Source organism: Eulemur rufifrons, chromosome 29, assembly GCF_041146395.1.
Source record: "Eulemur rufifrons isolate Redbay chromosome 29, OSU_ERuf_1, whole genome shotgun sequence".
Classification (NCBI taxonomy): Eukaryota; Metazoa; Chordata; class Mammalia; order Primates; family Lemuridae; genus Eulemur; species Eulemur rufifrons.
Window position 1 is genome coordinate 52,512,379 of NC_091011.1, and position 20,081 is coordinate 52,532,459.

The 20,081-nt window shown below is 32.5% G+C and overlaps 1 protein-coding gene across 2 annotated transcripts in view; it reads left to right on the forward strand.

Annotated features, from left to right (window-relative positions):
• Window positions 1-20,081, forward strand: part of SEMA3D (semaphorin 3D) — a 202,284-nt gene that overhangs the window by 62,757 nt on the left and 119,446 nt on the right. For both annotated transcript variants that reach the window (XM_069461870.1, XM_069461871.1), the window contains exon 2: window positions 8,015-8,205. In XM_069461870.1, coding sequence (XP_069317971.1) covers window positions 8,055-8,205 — 151 coding nt within the window. In that variant the 5' untranslated portion in view covers window positions 8,015-8,054. The remainder of the gene's footprint in view (window positions 1-8,014; window positions 8,206-20,081) is intronic.

Sequence of the window (20,081 nt, forward strand, 5' to 3'; positions counted from 1 at the left end):
CTGGGCTTTGTGCCTTGAGCTCTTAACCATCATGCTACTCTGCTTCTGAAATGCCCCAGAAGCATTAAGAAGATATGACTGGGGGTATTTAGAAATGTAGGTAAAAGAAATTTAGCAATACAGTCATATAAGGTATAAAAATGAAAATTATAAGTTTATTTACAAAAGTTATAGCTTTGTTTTAAAAATTATTTTTAGTTTTTTCAATAGCAGAGCCAAACCAAATGCAGGAATATTTACTGGGTCAGAGTCTTGGGAACTTCTGAGTTTCTGGTAGTAGCTAGTAGATCATTTGTAGCAAAGTTCATATTTCTCTTATAAATAAGTGTCTTCCAGAGATCCACCCAGCATCCCCAACAATGAGCATGTGCAAACTTACTCTACAATATTCATCTAAGAAATAGGTGAATTAGAAACACAATTAGAAATACAAATGGATTGAAACAATTGCATTTGAAGCATTTTAAATCCTTGAACATATGTCATCATCACTAGAAATATAAACAATGATCATTAAAGAACTATTACTGCTAAGAGTGCTGGACAATTCTTTTATTTGTTGAAAAAAGCGGCCTTTTTGCATAGTCATCAGTTGTTGAATTCAAAATGTTAATTAGTAGCTGAATTGGGTCAAACATCATGACATTCAAATATAATATGAAGACTTGGTTCCTAAAGTCCACATGTTATACTAAGTTCCTTTCACACACTGCCTATTTTTATTCTCAGATAGTGTTATATTTATGAAGTGAATTATCTAAAGTTTTTCTCCTATGCAAATGGAATACTTCAGTTGTTAGAACTGTTTATTTCCCTGAGTTGTTTCATTAAATAGTGAAGAGAGCAACAAATAGTGTTAATGTGCTTAGTACATCATTTTTTTTTCTTTTAAAAAAAGGCTATATAGAATTTATTTAAATTATCTTAAGTATTTTGATATCAAAAGTACATTCATTCATGGAGAATTTATGTGATTATGAAATTCAAGGTCACATTTTTCCTGCTACATGCTCTTTTTTAGATGAAAAAGTTTGCTGTTCAATATGGGAGTTGCTGGTAAATTTTATGGCATGTCTTGATCCGTTTACTTAAAAGCGTTCGGGATTTTTATGGAAAATCCTTATAATTGTTCTACATCATTTGCATGAAGAACATAATTTAATTAATTCATCATTATTTACTAGTTTCTAATAGTTACAACCTTAAGATTCTAAATTAACTATTGTGTAAACCCATGTTATAATTTAGATTTAGTGTAGGAACTTATTTGAATATTAATTCCTGTACATAAGTGGTTTTGTATAAGTAGGTTGAAAAATTTTTACAAACTGGCAACTAATAACCTCTGTATACTGTTTTTGAGAGTATGATGAAATCGTTGTTTCACAGTTTGATAAAGTATGCATTGTGTAATTTAAAAAATCTTTTCAATTTTCCCTCCTTTAACATAACTAATTTTTTCAATAAGTATTTTTAATGGAAAATGTAACATACATGTGAAGATTATGAAAAAAACCATTACCACACATGTCAAAAAATAAAAAGAAATTCTCAGTTTTATACATTTATCTGTCATTCTGATGTAGGTATTTTGCTCTTCTCTTTGTGCCTCTCTGTATTGTTCTGACCTTAGAATAAGTGCTGCTGGAGCAAGCACCATGATAATGTTATTAAACACAATAAAATACAAAAACAAGTTCAAAGTGCACAGTATTTCTGCTGATACAGAGATCATGGAGCCACTAAATTATTTTTAAATAGAATATTCTGTGCATTTTTTATGAAGAATCAAATTTTTTTAAGATTCAAATCCATTTCTTGCCTACATTAGCAAAAATATTAGATAAATTTATAAAATCTGGGAAAATCTTTACTGCACATATAACTCAACATCTAAATTAATAATTAAAAGTGTATTTCGGGAAAGAAATAAATAAAATTTTTGAATATTCACTAAAATATCACTTAGTTTTGGTAATAATGACATTCCTAAAAGATATAAGGACTCAAATAAATTAGCATTAAGAACCTTTCAATAATAAATGCATGGTTAATTCCTACTTTATTATTTCAAGAAAATATAATTGTTTTGCCTTCTCAATTGCAGTAATTTCTATTCTGTTTTATTCAATAGTCTTTTATTAAAAAAATAAACCTAGGGGGCCCATATCACAATATTTGAGGTGGATGCTATTAAATTTTATAAAATTGCCAGTTTATGTTTTGAATACCAAAGGCAGACATTAAATTTTTGACAAAATAGTCTATCATTATCCAAAAGCATATATCAGAATTCGAAATGGTAAGGAATAAGATTATCTTGGTCATGAAAAAGTGCAGGTGTTAAAATTCTCCCCAGAAGATAAGAAGTTGAATGGAAAAATCTTGAAATTTTGGACTGTAGATTGATCTAATTTGAAGAGAAACCGACTCTGATTATCCTCTTAGTACTTTCTCTGACCCTGCAAATTGGTAACTCTCAGTTGCTGTTTTGAATAGCAAATTGATATGAGATTTAGGATGTGGAAATTGATTATCAATAAAACTATTCACAGTAGAGTTGTATTAATATTTGTGTAGATGTATTAATTATTTGAATAGTTTGGACCTTGGAGGCATTTGATTTGTCTGAGACCTCTTTACAATTTAAAACTTGTTTTGTTGTTACTGTTATGTTCAGTAAAAAAAGATGACCCACAATATTAATTCTAAGAGGTTACACATACATATTCTAAAATCTATTATATTATTTTCTATTTAATTAATTGGGGTAAGACCCTAAAGAATTTGACCTGGTTATAAGTACACAGAAATAAGTTAAGCAAACCCAAGTAAAGGTTAACAGTGGTTCTTTGTTGAGCAAGTATTTATATAACAATATACTTTCAGTGTATTTTAGAAGTGTAAACATTGTTTTTAAACTAAACTACTATAAAATAAAAAGTGCAACTACTGTAACTTATCTTTACTGATAAATGGTTTAGCTCAGCTTAACAACTAATTATTGATGATATTTATACTTAGTTTAGTGTGTGGGGAAATATTGCTGGATATGATCATAAAGATGTTAGGAAGTAGATTAACATTTAATCAAATACAAGACTCTTCTTCATGATCTCTGAAAAGTCAGATGGTCTTCTGGAATCCACTGGAATATATCAACTGATGGGGAATTTATGATATCCAAAGACAATGAATTCCTTTAATGGATAATTAAAGTCTTTCAACAAAAAGTTGATTCCCTATAAATTCAACTGATTAATAACACCATACACTTAAGCAGTGATTGCATACTCCTGTTTGTTACTAGAGTTGTAGAATATTATGTATATGTATTAGAAAATACACAAAAGAAGAATTTACAAAGTATGAAATAAAATACATTTAAGTGAAAATTCTAAGATTCTAAGTTCTATCCCAATGGACCTTCTTATGTATCACTTGCATGATGCTTTGATATTACTGCACTTGATCCATGAAACATACAAAAGCCCTCTGTAACCAGAAAGCTTCTTATTTATCGATATTGCCTCTTTGGCTTTCAGGTTTTTTTCTATAATTACTATTTGGTTTGCTGTTCACAGCCATGCCATGAAGTAGTGTTATCAATAATTATTTGGTCTTGTGTATCCTACAGGAAAATCATCTAATCAAACAATAGCCAAAGTGAGTTTATACATATGTTGGGTTTAATCTGGTGGCAAGTCATAGCTCCTAGTGTCTCTTGAGTGGGTAAAAAAAAAAAAAAAAATCAAATGACTTTATATGCACCACTAAGATGTGAAGAACAAATAGTTCCTTATGAAATTAAAACATCTAGGATTCTTTTTCTCCCTTCCCCAGTTTACACACACCCACTCACACACAAATGAATTCTAAATCCAAGAGTTCTAGGTTTTCGTGTGTGAAGCCTTATATAGTATTCTGATTATTGTTCCATGCACAGAAGCTATTTTTACACACTAATGGCTTTTGGAATAAATGGATATAAATAAAGTATATAAATGAAGTTCACATATAAAATTTTATATCTCTTGCTCCTCAAATAAATTTTTTGATGAGTTACCATCTATCTACTAAGTTCTGGACTCTTTGTGTTCTTTAGGGAAATGGCACAAGGCCTTCTTGAGTGTTAGATTATGCATTTGGATCTCTGATTTAGTGGAACAGTGTGTAAAAATCTCTCATAATCAGAACACTCCCTATTGGCTCCACATCTGAAGATCCCCAAGAGTGCCGTTTGTCCCAGTGAACATCTGGAGTAGATTATATGCAGTTAATTGGCTCCAGGTCGAGCTTGTTACAGACAGTAGCATGCAGTACAACCTATGCAATTCACTAAATCCACCCACTTTGGGTTAAATCACACCTACTTCTCTCCATAATTCCTCCCAGATGTAGGACACACACACTTGTATGTGCACACAAACACACACTGGAAGATAGCAAAATATCAATAGTTTAGTGCAGAAGTTGTTGGCAAGACGTTTAACCCATAAATTATCTCAATTAAAAGATTAACTATTGAATTCAAAGGATTGTTGGGAAAAAAAAAAACAAAGAATCAGGAGAAGCAGATTGTAGGGAGTGACTGTTTTATAGTAGAAAAATATTTAAGGTTTTAAAAAGAAGTTATAGCAGTTTTAGGATTTTTGCTTTGTTTTATTCCTCCCCCTTAGTATATGTTACAGCACGTGTAGGCACTTATCAGAATGTTGTAGCAGTAAAGAAAGCAATGCTTTGATTTTTAACTTATTTAACAATATTAATGAGTTGGGTTACAAGGAACAGTATGACTACTGTTCATTGAAAACCAAAACATCAATCTTCTTAACTTACGATGTTGGAGGCACAGGGCATGTCTTAGCGATTAATGACCAGTTGGAGGAGTAGATATCTCAATACATAGCCAAGGGCCATTAACCCCAACTAGTCATTAATTCCCAGGAAATGTCCTGTACTGAGGCCATTATTGCTAATAAAATGCACAGATGGAAAGTTCTCTCTCTTTTGCTTATGTACATAAACACGCATGCCATTATATGCATTGTTATATGTCATTCTAAAAAAGTAGTATTTCACATATCCAGTAGCTCAGAAAAACTAAGCCTAGTGAGAAATTTAATATACTCAGTCTTTACATTCCATTTACCTTTCAGTTTTTTCAGAGGGTATGGGTAGGAGGAAGAATACATGTTTGTATGTTGAGGCTGTGGGACTGCTGCAATCAGATACCAATGTTTTGCTAACATGTGGATATAGAGAAAAGTGAAAGGAACAGGGATATGGATTAGAGAAGCACTGATGAATGTGGGTGGAACCAGTACACATGATCGAATATCAAAGGCAGTATGGAGTGATGCATTGTTTTCAGTCATAATATATTAGGTACCAGAACAGGTATTAAGCAAATTTAAGATTTAGCTCACATTCATCTTTAGTGTCTTCTCTCTTCCACCTTAATGGACTATGCTACACTATTTCTTCCTTTTTGTAGCCATCTATCCAAGTCTATCATGCTGCCAGCCTTGCTTTTCAGGAACTTTTAACCAAATTTCACTGTTTTCTGGAACTTTTTCTATTTGCTTTTCATTCTCCTTTCTCTGTACTCCATGAAACTTTGATTGTTTTGCTTAAAATTATATTACACTTTGATCTGTCTTCCATAGTATCTCATAAATATCACAATTTTAGAATTATTTTATGGTTCTTTATTGGTTTATAATCAGCCACTTCTTTCAGAAAAGAATCTTATCTATCCTCCCCTTAATAAATGACTAGGGATTAGGTATGGTGCTAATGACTGATCAGAATATAATATATATATTCAAATATTGCAAGTTATATTTACATATATAGAAATATAAATATGTAAAACTTGTGATGGTATTTCATAAAAGAAGCATGTTTTTGAGGAGAATCTGTAAGTCAAAGAATACATCTATTTTTCTAGTGTAAATGACAAACTAAAAAGTTGCAAGAATGCATTTCTTAAGAGATGAGTAATTTAACACACAATTCAAATCTAATTTGATAAATATTTTTCTGTAGATCAGCTAAAGTGATTGGTTTGTGGCAATAGTATAAACACATTTTACTACTCGTTTTGAAATAATATAATTTTTTAGACTTTATTTCATATATGTTATGTAAAGAAGAACTTTATTGGTATTTTCTATTAAAATATGAATAATTGAAATTTTAAAAACCAAAATTTTTATAAAGAACTTTTGATGGTATTAGTTCTTTTTGTTCAGAAGGATGGTCCTGTTGTCTCTCAAATTATTTCTAATTAGGTAAAACATTCAAGAAATGTCAAGTAAATGTGAATAAAATATGTGATATGTGCCATAATTAATACAGTATTTTTTAATCAACTTGATTATTTGCATATGCAGTAACCTTCTACAAGAAGAATTAAATATTCACTGATTATACACAGAATAATTTGGTAATCTCTATAGGTATCTTTGAAAGTAATGAAAGTAATTGTAAAAATATAATTTATTAAGCATTCATATTCAACATTTCATGAAGAAAATTAACAAAATTTGAAGTCTATCCTTAAATGTTTATCATGCATAACCATAAATTAATATCAAATCTGATCTCATTTCACTTTCACAGATTGATTTTAACTTCTGAGATTTGATGTATTTGGAACCTTGATATGCAAAGTCTGTGAGACATTTTGGTACAGTGAAGAGTTGAACTTGCTTAAGAAAAATTCACCTTTTATTAGATCTTTTCTTAAAATTACACTGTATCAGCATAAAATGTTTATTTTGAATATTAAATAATTAGAAAATTACTTAAAGTCTAATACTTTTTTATTATGGCTAAAGCTATCACCAAGAAAGTATAGAAATTATTTGAATGACAGTTAAAGCAGGTACCACATCCAGAATCCTCCCTGAAAGCCAACATAGCTAGTGCTGTGGGCTATTTCCTAGAAAGATGGCACTAAGTCAATGGAGAAGAAAGAGAAGTTGAAGACTCCATCAGGAGTTGAAGGTCACTTGATTATACCATAATGAAAAGCACCCAAAGACTTGGGTGTGAAGAAGCAGACAACTCTAGCTAAAGTCCTGATTATGCGTTGTTTTGATCGATCTCCTCCTTGCCATGTGACCTTAGAAGAACCATTTAATTCTGTACCACAGTGCCTTCATATTTGAAATGAGATAAATAATTACCTACTCTTCAGTTGTCATTAGAATTAAATCATTTGATCTATGTAAAGCATTTTTTAAAAAGTATCCGGCACATATAAATACTAAATATGTATTATTTGTAATTTTTATTACAAGTATTAGTTTGAATTATGTGTTTTGATTTAGTCCATACCTTAAGGAAAACAAGCAAGTCAGCTTATTTATGGCAGCCTAGTTAATAACCACTTCCCCCCCCCTTATAGACTCTATTTTACAATTTGTTTTTCTATCAGTGCTGCCCAGTGTGGAATAACATAGGGTGCAGGTAAGATTGTATTGTTCCAGTCTTAACATCTATACTGGTGACCCTGACCTGATCTTATCTAATTTCCCCAATTTAAGTGGACTTTTAAAATGTCTGTAAAGTCAGAAACAAGAGAACTTCCTCAAAATGACAGCTTTTGTCTGTTTTTTTTTGGGAGATCTTTCTCTTTGGGGATGATGTGGGGCAAGAGTAGGTTTCTACTAGTGCTCTTATCTGATTAAGAAATTCATCAAATTATGTAAAAGTTGGTTCTTCAGACATTTACATTAAAACCAAAAACAACTTTAGTAGAGGAAGAGATGTTAATTAACAAAATAGTTGAATTTCTAGTGGTGTATTCATTTCTACATCTGAGTAATGCCAGTCCTGAATTTATTACTCAGTTCTGATTCATTTCCTCTGCAATAATTTTAAAGAGCAAAACAAGAGAGAAGGAAAAATTATTTTTAAAAATCTAAATACATTCAGAAAATTATAATTTAGTAAGTCTAGGAAAATCTGCAATCTTAATAGTCTTATTTTTCTTATTTTTTAGATTAAATTAACAGGGTTTGAAAGAGAGCATTGTTTTCATCATGAATTCTAATAAAGATGAGAGACCAAAGTCCAGAAGCCAAGATTTTCACCTTTTTCATGCTTTGATGATACTAAGCATGACCATGCTGTTTCTTCCAGTTATTGGAACTTCTAAGCAAAATATTCCGCGACTCAAGCTAACCTACAAAGGTAAATATGTAAATATTTTTTATATTGCTTATTAAGATTTTTTAATGTCTTTTCTATTACTATCTTTTTTATTTTGAAATGAATATTGTGTTCTGTGAAATGTTTATAGTGTTGGCATCAATTAATAAAAATATTATAGAATACAAAGCCTGATTATTTATTTTTGTAAGGAAAAAGGATGCTAAAACTAGTCAAGTACACTTTTCAGCCCAGTATTTATAAATCAATTTGGTCTGAAAGTTGTAATTAGTTTTACATTAAAACAAATAAAATCCCTAAAAATAGAAAACTGTTAATTAATTTGACATAACTGCTACTAATTGGTTTATTCCTACTTAGAGGAGACTTTTTAAAACATAGCAAGATATCTTCAAAAAAACTTTAACACACTAGAATAGCTTTTAGATCTCAAGTATATGCATGTTTTGTAATAGAAAATAGAAGATGTGAAAAGTTTAAAATAAAAAGACATGAAAAAACTATTTAAGAAATAAAATTTGCTAAGCTAATTGTTTTTATGTGTTTAAATTAACATAAAAGCAAAGTTTATAAGCGTTATAGTCATTTTTGTGTGTGTATGTCCAAGTTTCATTCCCAGAGATTTTTTAAAATTTTGTTTTCTTTTTTATGATGTACTCTGAGCTTCAAATACCTTAAGTAATGGCATATACCATTGACAAATGGGACATAGGGAGAATCAAACCACTTTATTCTGAACTTGGCAGGTAAAAATTATGCTGGAAATTTTGCTATCCTCTGATCTTTAAGATGACATTTTACAGCCAAATTAAATAGTAATAATAAAAGCTAACTGGATGTCAAATATAAAAGTAGAATTAGCACATTATACCATTACATATTCTGTATGTTGGTATTTGTTTGGAATTTATATCTCATGTATGAAAGAGTTGGATAATTTATATTATTTTTGCATTTTATATACTTATATGTATAAATGTCATTAAAATTTGAAGTATATTTATTGGTACTCTAGGATGAAATTTTTATCCAAGGACACTGATCTTATTATGATATATAGTTTGTGAATATTTTATTTAATCAATAATTTTAAAGCTATATTTGGGTGTCATTTATTTCTTAATTATGGATATATTTAATTTTATGTCATTCCCCTAAAATTTTCTTGGCTTCAAATGAACATTAACGGTTATGGTAAGGTATTGGGTACAAATAAAAAACAAAGGCAAGGCTTTTATCCATGTCAGAGTAGTACTGAATAATACCTTCTACCATAAACAACTATACAATGGACAAACTACATGAAGCAACCGTTTATAAACAGTAAGCAATAGGTGGCAGGGATGGGAGAAAGTAATCATCTAAGGGTGAGACTGAGGACTGTGAAAAGTTTGAGGCAAACAGAAAAGTTGTGAGCTAGGCCAAGATATTGGAGGTTAGAGAGAGAGATAGGAGTTCTGACCAACCAGAATTAAAAGACCTTACCAAACACCTTGGGCACTCAGATGTCATGCTGCAAAGGTCACATTTTAAGAGCTAGGCTACTGTATTTCTAGAGTAAAGAATACTCCAGCCCTACCTTAAAAAAAAACTTAAAAATAAGCCTCAAAAGGACATAAATGGTCTGCCAATAAATATCTGCTAGTAAAAAAACTCAATAATTTCTACAATAAGAAAACCCAAACAACCATATCCTCAATGATTTAGTATCCATGAGGTCCAGATACAATCAAAAGTTACTAGATATACAAAGAAACAGGAGAATTTAATGATAAGAAGGAAAACATACAGTTAATATAAACCAAACTTGAGATGGTGCAGATGTTCATGTTATCAGACAAGGAATTTAAAACATCTATTATAAGTATGTTCAAGAATTTAAAAGAAAACATTATCAAAGGGAATAAATGTGAAATCTCAGCAGAGAAGTGAAAAGTATAAAAAAAACTAAATGGAAACTCTAGGGATGAAAAGTATATCTGAAATTAAAAATTTAGTACTCAGATTGCAGTTTAGAGATAGCAGAGCAAAGTTTAGTAAACCTAAAGGTAGAGAAATAGGTATCATCCAATATAAAGAACTCTTATGGTTTTTCATGTATCAATTTATAATACATTCCATTAAACTAAAGCTATATCCGCAAAGCTCTTTGACATAGGCCCTTCTATTCTTTGAGCTTTCTTTGTGACTATCATGTGATAACTTTTTGAGATCTTTAGAAGCCCTATTGTTTAACAAAGAGAATCTTCAAAGCCACACCTGTTATGTTTTTGTTGTGGCAGTGCCCCATTCCTAAAACCAAAATATAATTTGGATATCTATTGCTGTATAACAAGCCACCCTAAAACTCAGTGCCTTGATAAAACAATTATTATATCTCTTACAGTTTCTGTGGGTCAAGAATTTGGGAATGGCTCAGCAGGGTGATTTTGACTTGTCCTCTGTAATGTTGTTGTAGTCAGATGATGGCAGGAGTTGGAACAGTAAAGATCTGGAGCATTGGCTGACTGATATTTCTCTCTTTATGTAATCTCAGGTTATTCTGAGGGAATCTTTCCAAATAAGAAGTTTGGGCTTCCTCAAAACTAGTTCAGGGCCTCAAGTGCATGCATGTCAATAAACAAGGAGGAAGCTGTATTACCTTTTTTTGACCTAGTTTCAGAAGTCACATGGCATTACTTCCAGGGTACACTATTGGTTGAAAAGTGATAAAGCCTCACTCAATTTCAAGAGGAAAGCATATAAACTGTACTTCTCAATGATAGTAGTGTCAAAGTCACGTATATGAGGAGCTGTAGCATGGGAGGTATTGTTGTGGATATCTTCGTAAAATACAGTCTGGCACAACTAACTTTTATATAGTCTTTTTATTTATATAAAAGACACTATGCAAATCAGGGTGGAAAGGAAATCATGTGAAACAACTTGATAACAATACAATGATAAAAAATGAACTTCAACCAGGCATAGGGGCTGATGCCTGTAATCCTAGCACTTTGGAAGGCTGAGAGAGAAGATTGCTTCAGGCCAGGAGTTCAAGATCAGCCTGAGCAAGAGCAAGACCCTGTCTCTACAAAAAATAGAAAAATCAACCGGGCATGGTGGCGTGGACCTGTAGTCCCACCTACGTGGGCAGCTGAGGCAGGGGAAGTGCTTGAGCCCAGGAGTTTGAAGGTGCAGTAAGCTATGATGATGCCACTGCACTCTAGCCTGGGTGACAGAGTGAGACTCTGTCTCGGGAAAAAAAAAAAAAATGAACCTCAGTCTTCACCCTATGCCTTACACAAAAAATGATTCAAGATGGGTGGATCATAGACCTAAAACTAAAAGCTAAAATTCTATTCTAAAGCTTCTAGAATAAAACCTAGAATAATATCTTTGCAACCTCAATGTAAACAAAGATTTCTTAGAACACACACAAAAAAATAGCCATAAATTTTTTAAACTAGATGTCAACAAAATTAAAACAAAATTCTGCTTACCAAAAACATACTGTTAAAAGGAATAGGAAGAAAAAAAGATAAGAAAATAAAAGTAAAGAAAAGAAAAGGAATAGGCAAACTATAAAATATTCACAAAACTTATATCTATACCTAATGACCTATTGGGTACAATGAACACTATTCTGATGATGGGCACACTAAAATCCCCAACTTAACCATTATAAAAGGTATCCATATAACAAAAACATTTGTACCCCCTTAATATTTTGAAATAAACAAAAAACCTTATATCTGAGCAAAGACTTGAATTCAGAGTATATCTCAAATTAATAATTTAAAAGAAAAACAAGTTTATAAAGGGGAAATACTTAAAAACAGACACTTTGCAAAAGAGAAGATATACAAATGACCAAAAAGAACATGAAAAGGCTGGACATTATGAGTTATCAGCTATATACAAATTAATATTACAGTAAAGTACTCCTACATATCTACTGGAACAGCTAAAAAAAATTGACAATATCCAATATTGGAAAATCTGTGCAACAATTTGAGCTTGCAAACATTGCTGATGGGAGAGTATAATTGGAAAGTTTTGAGCAGTTTCTTGTTCTTGTAGTATTAAATATACACTTGCTATTTATCTGAAGTTCTAAAAGAGACAAAACTAATCAATGGTTTAAAAAAAATTAGAATAGTTGCCTTTGTGGGGAGTCAGGTAGGAATACCTGGGAAGGACAAGAGAGGAAACTTTCTGGGGTTATAAAAATGTTCCCTGTCTTTGCAGGGATGTGGATCAATGAATAGTACAGATTTGTCACAAGTCATCAGATGGCACATGTAAGATCTATTCGCCTATATGCAAAATTTACCTTCAAAAGTAAAAGAATAGAAAACAAATATTAAAAACCAAACAACAATTTTAAAAAAGGATAAGCAAACTTTAAAATAATGAGGTTGAAGAAATAAAAAAAGGAAACTCTATCTGGTTTCTATAATGTTAATATCACAATACATTGCATTGATAAATGGGGACAATGCAAAAAAAAATCACACTTGCAAATAAACTTTAATAATAGATAATATTCACGGAGATTCATTATGACCAAAGCATTAGTATAATGACTGTGTGTGAATTATCTCATTTTATGCTCACCACCACCCTGTGAGGTGGGGATTATCATCCTCTTTCTATATATTTGAGGATACTGAGAGACTGAGAGATTGAACAATTTGCCTAGATCACAAAGTAGTTAGTTCATGGTTCAACCCCTGGGTCAACCTCAGGCTACATAGAGCCTTGGCTCCTAATTCTGTCTCTCTGACTACAGACACAACTATTTCTTCCCTGAGGCACTTACCTATCAGAGTGAATAAACTTACAGAAGCATCATGTTCATATTTGACTAAACCTGATCATATGATTTTCAAATGTCACAATTAAGTGGAGTTGAAGAAGACCACATGTACTTTTTGGGTGGCCAAAAGACATTTACTGACTTTTGTAGGATTTTATGCCCTTAGCTAAACTTATTTTTTTTTTAAAAAAAAGTAGATTGTCATTGTGATAATTTGTCTTCATAATCAAAATTTCATAGAAGAGTGATTCTAAATATTATGTCAGGATGTTCTATATTTCCAGATCTTATATTATGTGATTATTACATATATTTTGCTCTACAAACTGTGCTCCTCACGGTGATATCTGCAGTTTATGCTGCAATGTAAAAATAATTTTTAGAGATGATATATTTAAATCTCACAATGATGCACATATTTTCTATCTTACAATGACACTAAGGACCTTGCATGTGTTAGGGATATTTATACCCAGGAATCATTAGTGTCTGTAATGTTATTTGTTTGGAAAACTCCAGAAGATAAAATAAATATAAAACATCAGCAAGGAGCCTGGCGCGGTGTTGTGTACCTATCGTCCCAGCTACTTAGGAGGCCGAAGCTTACACAGGGGTAAGAATTTGAGGATAGTTTCATTGTGCATGTGGTATTCAACTGTCAACAGTTCATTACAATAGTTTGTGAATGCCTACTATGTTTCTGGCATGATTCTGGGAACTAGTGAATATATCAGCAAAGAGAAGAGATAACAGTCCTTACCATCATGTAGCTTATGTTCTGGTAGGGAAAACTAGACCATACTTAAGTAAATTATTTAGCAAGATAGAAAGTGATAAGTACTACATAGAAAAATGAATCAAGAAGTGAAGCTAAGGAGTTGTGGGGTGGAGTAGTCAAATATGGTGGTTAAGAAAGAGCTCACTGAGAGAATGATGTTTTCCTGAATATTTAAAGAGATTACTGTGGCAAGTCATGCAGTATCTGGACTATTTCTGGCAGGAAGAACACCAGGTACAAAAGCCCTAGATTGAGAGTGTGTCTTGCATATTTAGGGCTCCTAAAGAAGACAGAATGACTAAAAACAGTGGAATGGGAAAAAGAAGAAAACTGATTAAATAGAAAGTTAACATGAAGGAGAAGGGATTAGATCTTCTACTGCTGGTATTTAGTCTGAGTAGTATGGGAATGGAGAATTTTGAGCATGGTCTGACATGATCTGACTCTCAGTATAGTAGGATCACTGTTTTCTGCACTGAGAATATACTGAAACAGAGAAATCAGATAAATAGAAAGCAAACTTTGAGGCTATTGTAATAATCCAGGTGAGAAATGATGGTCTGTGTGCCAACATGGCAGGAGTGGAGAGAGAAGAGGATATGAAGGTAGAGTTAGCAGGATTTGCTGATGGGCTGAATGCAAAGTGAGAAAGAGGAGTGAAATATGACTCCATGTTGTTTTTTTTTTTTTTTTGGTCTAACGACAGAGTTACCAGTAGTTGAAGTGGGGAATACTCTGAAAGAAGTAGATTTGGGGGGGAATTCAAGTGGACATATTTTGTTTGAGAAGACTATTAAATATCTAAGTGAGCTTCAAAGAAGGCATTTGAATACATATATAAGTGTGGAATTCTTGGAAATGTCCATTGGAGATATGAATTTAGCCATTAGTGTATAGAAATTTTTAAATCTATAAGACTCTGTGAGATAACTGAAGGATGGAGCAGAATTCAATGGATTGGGTTCTGGAATACTCTCAAGTCTAGAAATCGGGGACAGAAGGAATTGACAGCAAAGTGAACGAAAAAGGAATGCCCAGATATATAGGAGAAAACCCAGGAGTTGTAGTATAGAACAATTTAAATGAAGAAAATAAAGACAAAGGGATGATCAACAGTGTCAAATTCAGCCAATTATGTCTAGAGAGATGGCAACTAAAAATTAACATTTAATTTAACAACGAAGGGTCATTGTGGCCCTTGATAAGAGCAGTATTTGAGCGTGGGAGCCAAAGTCCAACTAGGATGGATTCTTGAGCACATGGGACTAGAGACAATGACTGTAGATAATTATTTTAAGGAATTTTTCTATAATTGTGACATGTACAGTAGTTGGAGTGACAATAAGATGAAGAGACTTGTTTTTTTTTAATGGGAGAAAGAACATATTTATATGCTAATTGAAATAATCTAGGAGAGGAATGCTGAAGGAGAGATTGTGGGATAATATATACCTTATTGAAGAATGTATTGAGGAGACAATTTTCCCCGAAAACTGGGTTATTTTAGAGCATATATTAATAAAGTGGCTTCTTCTTTGTATAATGAACTACATCTTGTTCATTATCAATGTCAATTGATAACTAGATGGAAATAGAGGTTAAATAAATTTAAAAATATGTTCAAGGAGGAATGTGTTCACATGTGAGATAGTGATACACATTGTAAGAACTGTATATGTTTAGAAGATTAATATAGAATGATCTGGAAACAAAACTCCAGAAAAATTAAATAACAACCTTAGAGTCATATCTTGGCCAATTTTGCATTCCAAAGAATACCTGAGATAGGTAATTTATAAAGAAAAGAATTCTATCTGACTCACAGCTCTGCAATCTGTACAAGAAACATGGTACCAGCATTTGCATCTGCGTCTGGTGAGGGCTTCAGGGAGTTTCCAATCAAGGCATAAGACAAGGCGAGAGCAGGCATGTCACATGGTGAGAGAAGGAGCGAAAGAGGGAGGAGGGGGTGCCCATGCTCTTTTAAACAACCAGCTCTCACATGAACTAATACAGTGAGAACTTACTCATTACTGCAGGGAGGGCAAAAGTCTTTCATGTAGGATATGCCCCCATGGGACCCAAACACACCACACTAGGCCTCACCTCCAACACTGGGGATCAAATTCCAATGTGAGATTTGGAGGGGTCAAAGATCCAAACTTTATGAGGTCACATAAGTAGATAATTTGAAAAAACGGATGATTGGGTCTAAGCCTACTGCTTTTCAGTTCAGTAGTGTTTGTATTACAACATCGCTGTTTCAACCCTATTGTTTAATAATAATTAAAATCTATCTAACACCATATATAAATCTATTTAGCAACGTTCTAAACATTACTGATCTATGGAGGTTCACAGAATGGTGGAAGTTATACAATAATATAAAGTAACATATGATGTAATATTGCCATGCAAGTGTTGTATAAGGAGCCTTCCTGGAATTAAGAAGATAGATAAAACTCACTAAGGTCTACAGTGGTCATCCATGTCCTCCTGGCAGGGCAAAAGAGAGTGAGGCTTTGAAACACTTCAATTGTGTCTTTGATTTTGCATAAATGTGGAAGGATTTTAGAAGGGGCATAGCTTAAGTGAAGGCAATTTTTACTGGAATTAAACCCAGTCAACTATTTTTTGGCTGAAAAAGGTTTTTTGGGATCTTATATGCAATTGATTTATTATTCTATAAATGATTGAAGAGATAAAAGGTTTTATGTGCAACTGCTTGTTTTATAACTTCACTTACCTAAAATTTGGCTTGAATTCCTTGGGTCTTATTAAAGGAATTTTCACAGTGAGATGGATTCAGTACATGGGTATAAATATAAATACAATGACAATTTTAAATAGAATGTCATTGGATCTTTTTAACAGAAAATTTGAAAAATGCCTCTCTGGTTTCTTAAGAACTAGTAATATACAGTTTGCATTTTATAAAGTCCTTTAAACATGTTTCTTTAATCCTATTAATTCAAAAGAGGCATAAATTAGAACTAAAGTGCTTTTTACTTGTAAAGATGGTCATAAAGAGGTTTATTTGACTAAAGCCATAGTGAGCCAGACGCAGTCTAGAAAACAAGATAAATACTTCAGTAATCTCAATGGAGTGGTGAACTGGAAGAAGCAACAAAAGTGAACTTGTCTGTTGGTACATTCAGTGGAATGTAAATAGAGCTCTTTTGAAAAAGAATCTTGTTTTTCTAAGTAATGCTTAACATTAAAATATTAATATAAAATATAGCTGTAACGGGTGATGGGGTTTAGAATTAGAAGACATAAATAGGTTTGAGCTCTTTGACATGTACTGTCTATGCACCATTAGGATAATTACTCATTCTTTCTAAGTTTAGGTTTTCTTCTCATCTGGAAATTAGGTACTCCTTGAGGACCAATGTACATAGTATTAATATATAAGAAAGCTCCTCAGATGTTATAAAACACAAAATGGATGTTGTGAGAGACTTCAAAGAGAAACCAAACATGATATATTTTTAAATTTATTGAAATAAGATATAAAGAAAATTTAAAGTCTTTAAAAAAAAGGCATCTTAGGTAGAATTTTTGCTGCCATAGATAATAGCAGAGGTACTTGAAATGAAGTCTACCATAAATCCTCATCTTGGCCTCTTTTTTCCAAGTTAATGTATATAAAATGAATGTACTTCCCTTCTTTGTCTCAGAAAACCAAGGTGAAAAAGTTTATGTATCATTGCTTTGCACTAAACAAGTCATTTATCACATCTGGGAATTAAGAAATAAGTTAGTTCAAGATGTATAGATATGACCAGTTTAGAATTGTAAAGGGAAAAAGTAATAATTGGACCACCTTGCATAAATTAACATATGCCATGATTTAAGGATTTGAGGAGTATTCTAGTGTGAGGAAGAACGAAAGAATCCAACTCTTTAATGCAAGCGAGCTGAGGATAATGGGGCCACAGTGTACTTTAGCCTTTCGCCTTTCTGGTTCGAGCTCCAGTAGTATCAGCAAAATCTGGGAGCTTGTTTGAAATACTGAATCTTGGGTCTGCTCCATGACTTCAAAACAAAAATCTGTATTCTAACAAAATCTTCAAATGCATGTTATTAATAAATCCTGAGATGCAATGCTCTAGGGCCCCCCCCCCCCCCACCTAAGAGCATGTAGAGATCACAACAGGAACCCCTTGTGACTGCAAAGCATTAGCACAATTGGGTCTCTAAATCGCACATTAACTTCTCTAAATTATTAAAAGGCTGTAATAAATCCTGATTTAGATGAAAGGTAGATAAACCAAAGCAAGCAAGAATCACTAGTTCGAAAAATCATTAGTTAAATCTTTATTAGACTTCTTATGTGCAAGAAGTGGTGCTGAAATACAGCAATGATTTAGACATTATTCTTATGCTCAAGGTCTTCTAGTCTTTTTAAGGAACAAAATAAGTACACACAGTAACTAATAAAAGATTAGGTCTATAGTGTAAATAAAACCAAACACATAAAAGAATTTAGAAGAATTTGGGTATGATATTGAACCTTGAGCGCCGGAGGAAGCTTCAAATTTATTGAATGAAGAGCATATTGACATTGGAGTATTTTAATTATGAAATTGACCTAATTTACTTATGATTGGGGAAAAACAGTATAGGCAGCATCATGTGGTGGGGATTGGTTGGAGAAGGGGCAGAGAACAAAGTAGCTTATGGCCCTGTTACAGTAATTTAGAGAAGTAGTAATATGAACCCTAGCCTGGCTAACAATAGGAACAAACATTTGAGGAATGAAAATAGAGAGTGTGCATGACAGAATCTATAAATTTTTAAATTTAGCTGGCTTTTGGTGTGAGAGAAGTTTAATGGAGAGCAATTATTTAAACAGGTGAAAGAAAAATTAAAGGAAGAAGGAAGCAAAACTAAAAGTGATTCTGAAATGTTGAGCCTGAGGAGTAGATCATATCATTGAAGTCATTAAAGTCAGTAGGATGAGATAATTGGAGGGAAAAATGACAATATCTAGCGGGCTGTGGGAAATTCTGAACTCGGACACTTGGGGATAATGGGGTTGTAGTTGTTTTTGTTGAAGTCATTATCAGAGAACTAACAATTTATGAGAGACACAATTTATGTGAGATAACATATAAATGTAAGACATTATTTCATTGCTTGCACCCATTAAATACCACCTGAAATTGAGGAGAACAATATTTGATGATGATATTTTCTAATCTCCCTCTTAGAAGTACATGTGCAAATTTTGAGGCAAATTTTCTGCACACCTCTACCAGGATTTTGTTCCTTGCGCAAGTGATTAGAGGACTCTCATCTGTAGAAAACCTAGAGAAACACTTACAGATGATTAACAACTAACTGTTTGTTCTGAATGAAAAGCCAAACTGAATTTTTCTGAATCAATAGAAATTAAATTTCAGATCAAATGTCATACTGAATGCCCAGCATGATAAATTTCAAAAAACCATGTTCTGGCAAATTATTTTAAACTTCATAATAGCAAGAGAGATGTGATTTGAACAACGCCCAGGAAAAATAGAAGGCACATTCAAATGCTTGGGAATACAGATGGCATGAGACTTCTCAACCGTCTCACATATGCCTTTTAACATTATTTTTGATATGCATATACTTGCCTTTGATTAATATAAATAATTTTGAAAAGTAATATTGTTATAAAAGGTTATCTTTTAAGTTACACTACTGGCCTGGCGCAGTGGCTCACACCTGTAATTCTAGCAATTTCTGAGCCCAAAGCAGGAGGATCACTTGAGGCCAGGAGTTCAAAACCAGTCTGAGCAAGAGGGAGAGCCCCATCTCTACTAAAAGTATAAAAATTAGCCAGGAGTGGTGGTGTCTGTAGTCCCAGCTGCTCGGCAGGCTGAGGCAGGAAGATCGCTTGAGCCCAGGAGTTTGAGATTGGAGTGAGCTAAGATAATGCCACTGCACTCTACCCTGAGAAAAAAAGCAAGACCCTGCCTCAGGAAAAAAAAATAGAGTTGCACTATTTAAGAGTTACACTTAAAATATAAAGCAAAGAGTTATCTCACCTTACTTTGTAGTGATCTTAGTTTGGGGAATTATTTAATCTTATTATATTTTTCCTGCTATTTAGAGTCAGGAGTAGATATTGTATTAAGCTGTGAATTTCTGAGTTGTTTTCTACATTAAATGTATGTACTTGATTAAAAAAAAAACTCTCATTGATTTGTAACATGATGTTTTAATTTTAAATTTCCTTGAAATTTGAAAAAAGGATAAATTCTGAATACCTCGAAGGGAGTTAAGAAAATAATTATTAAAATAGAATCAATCCTCCTCAGAATTATA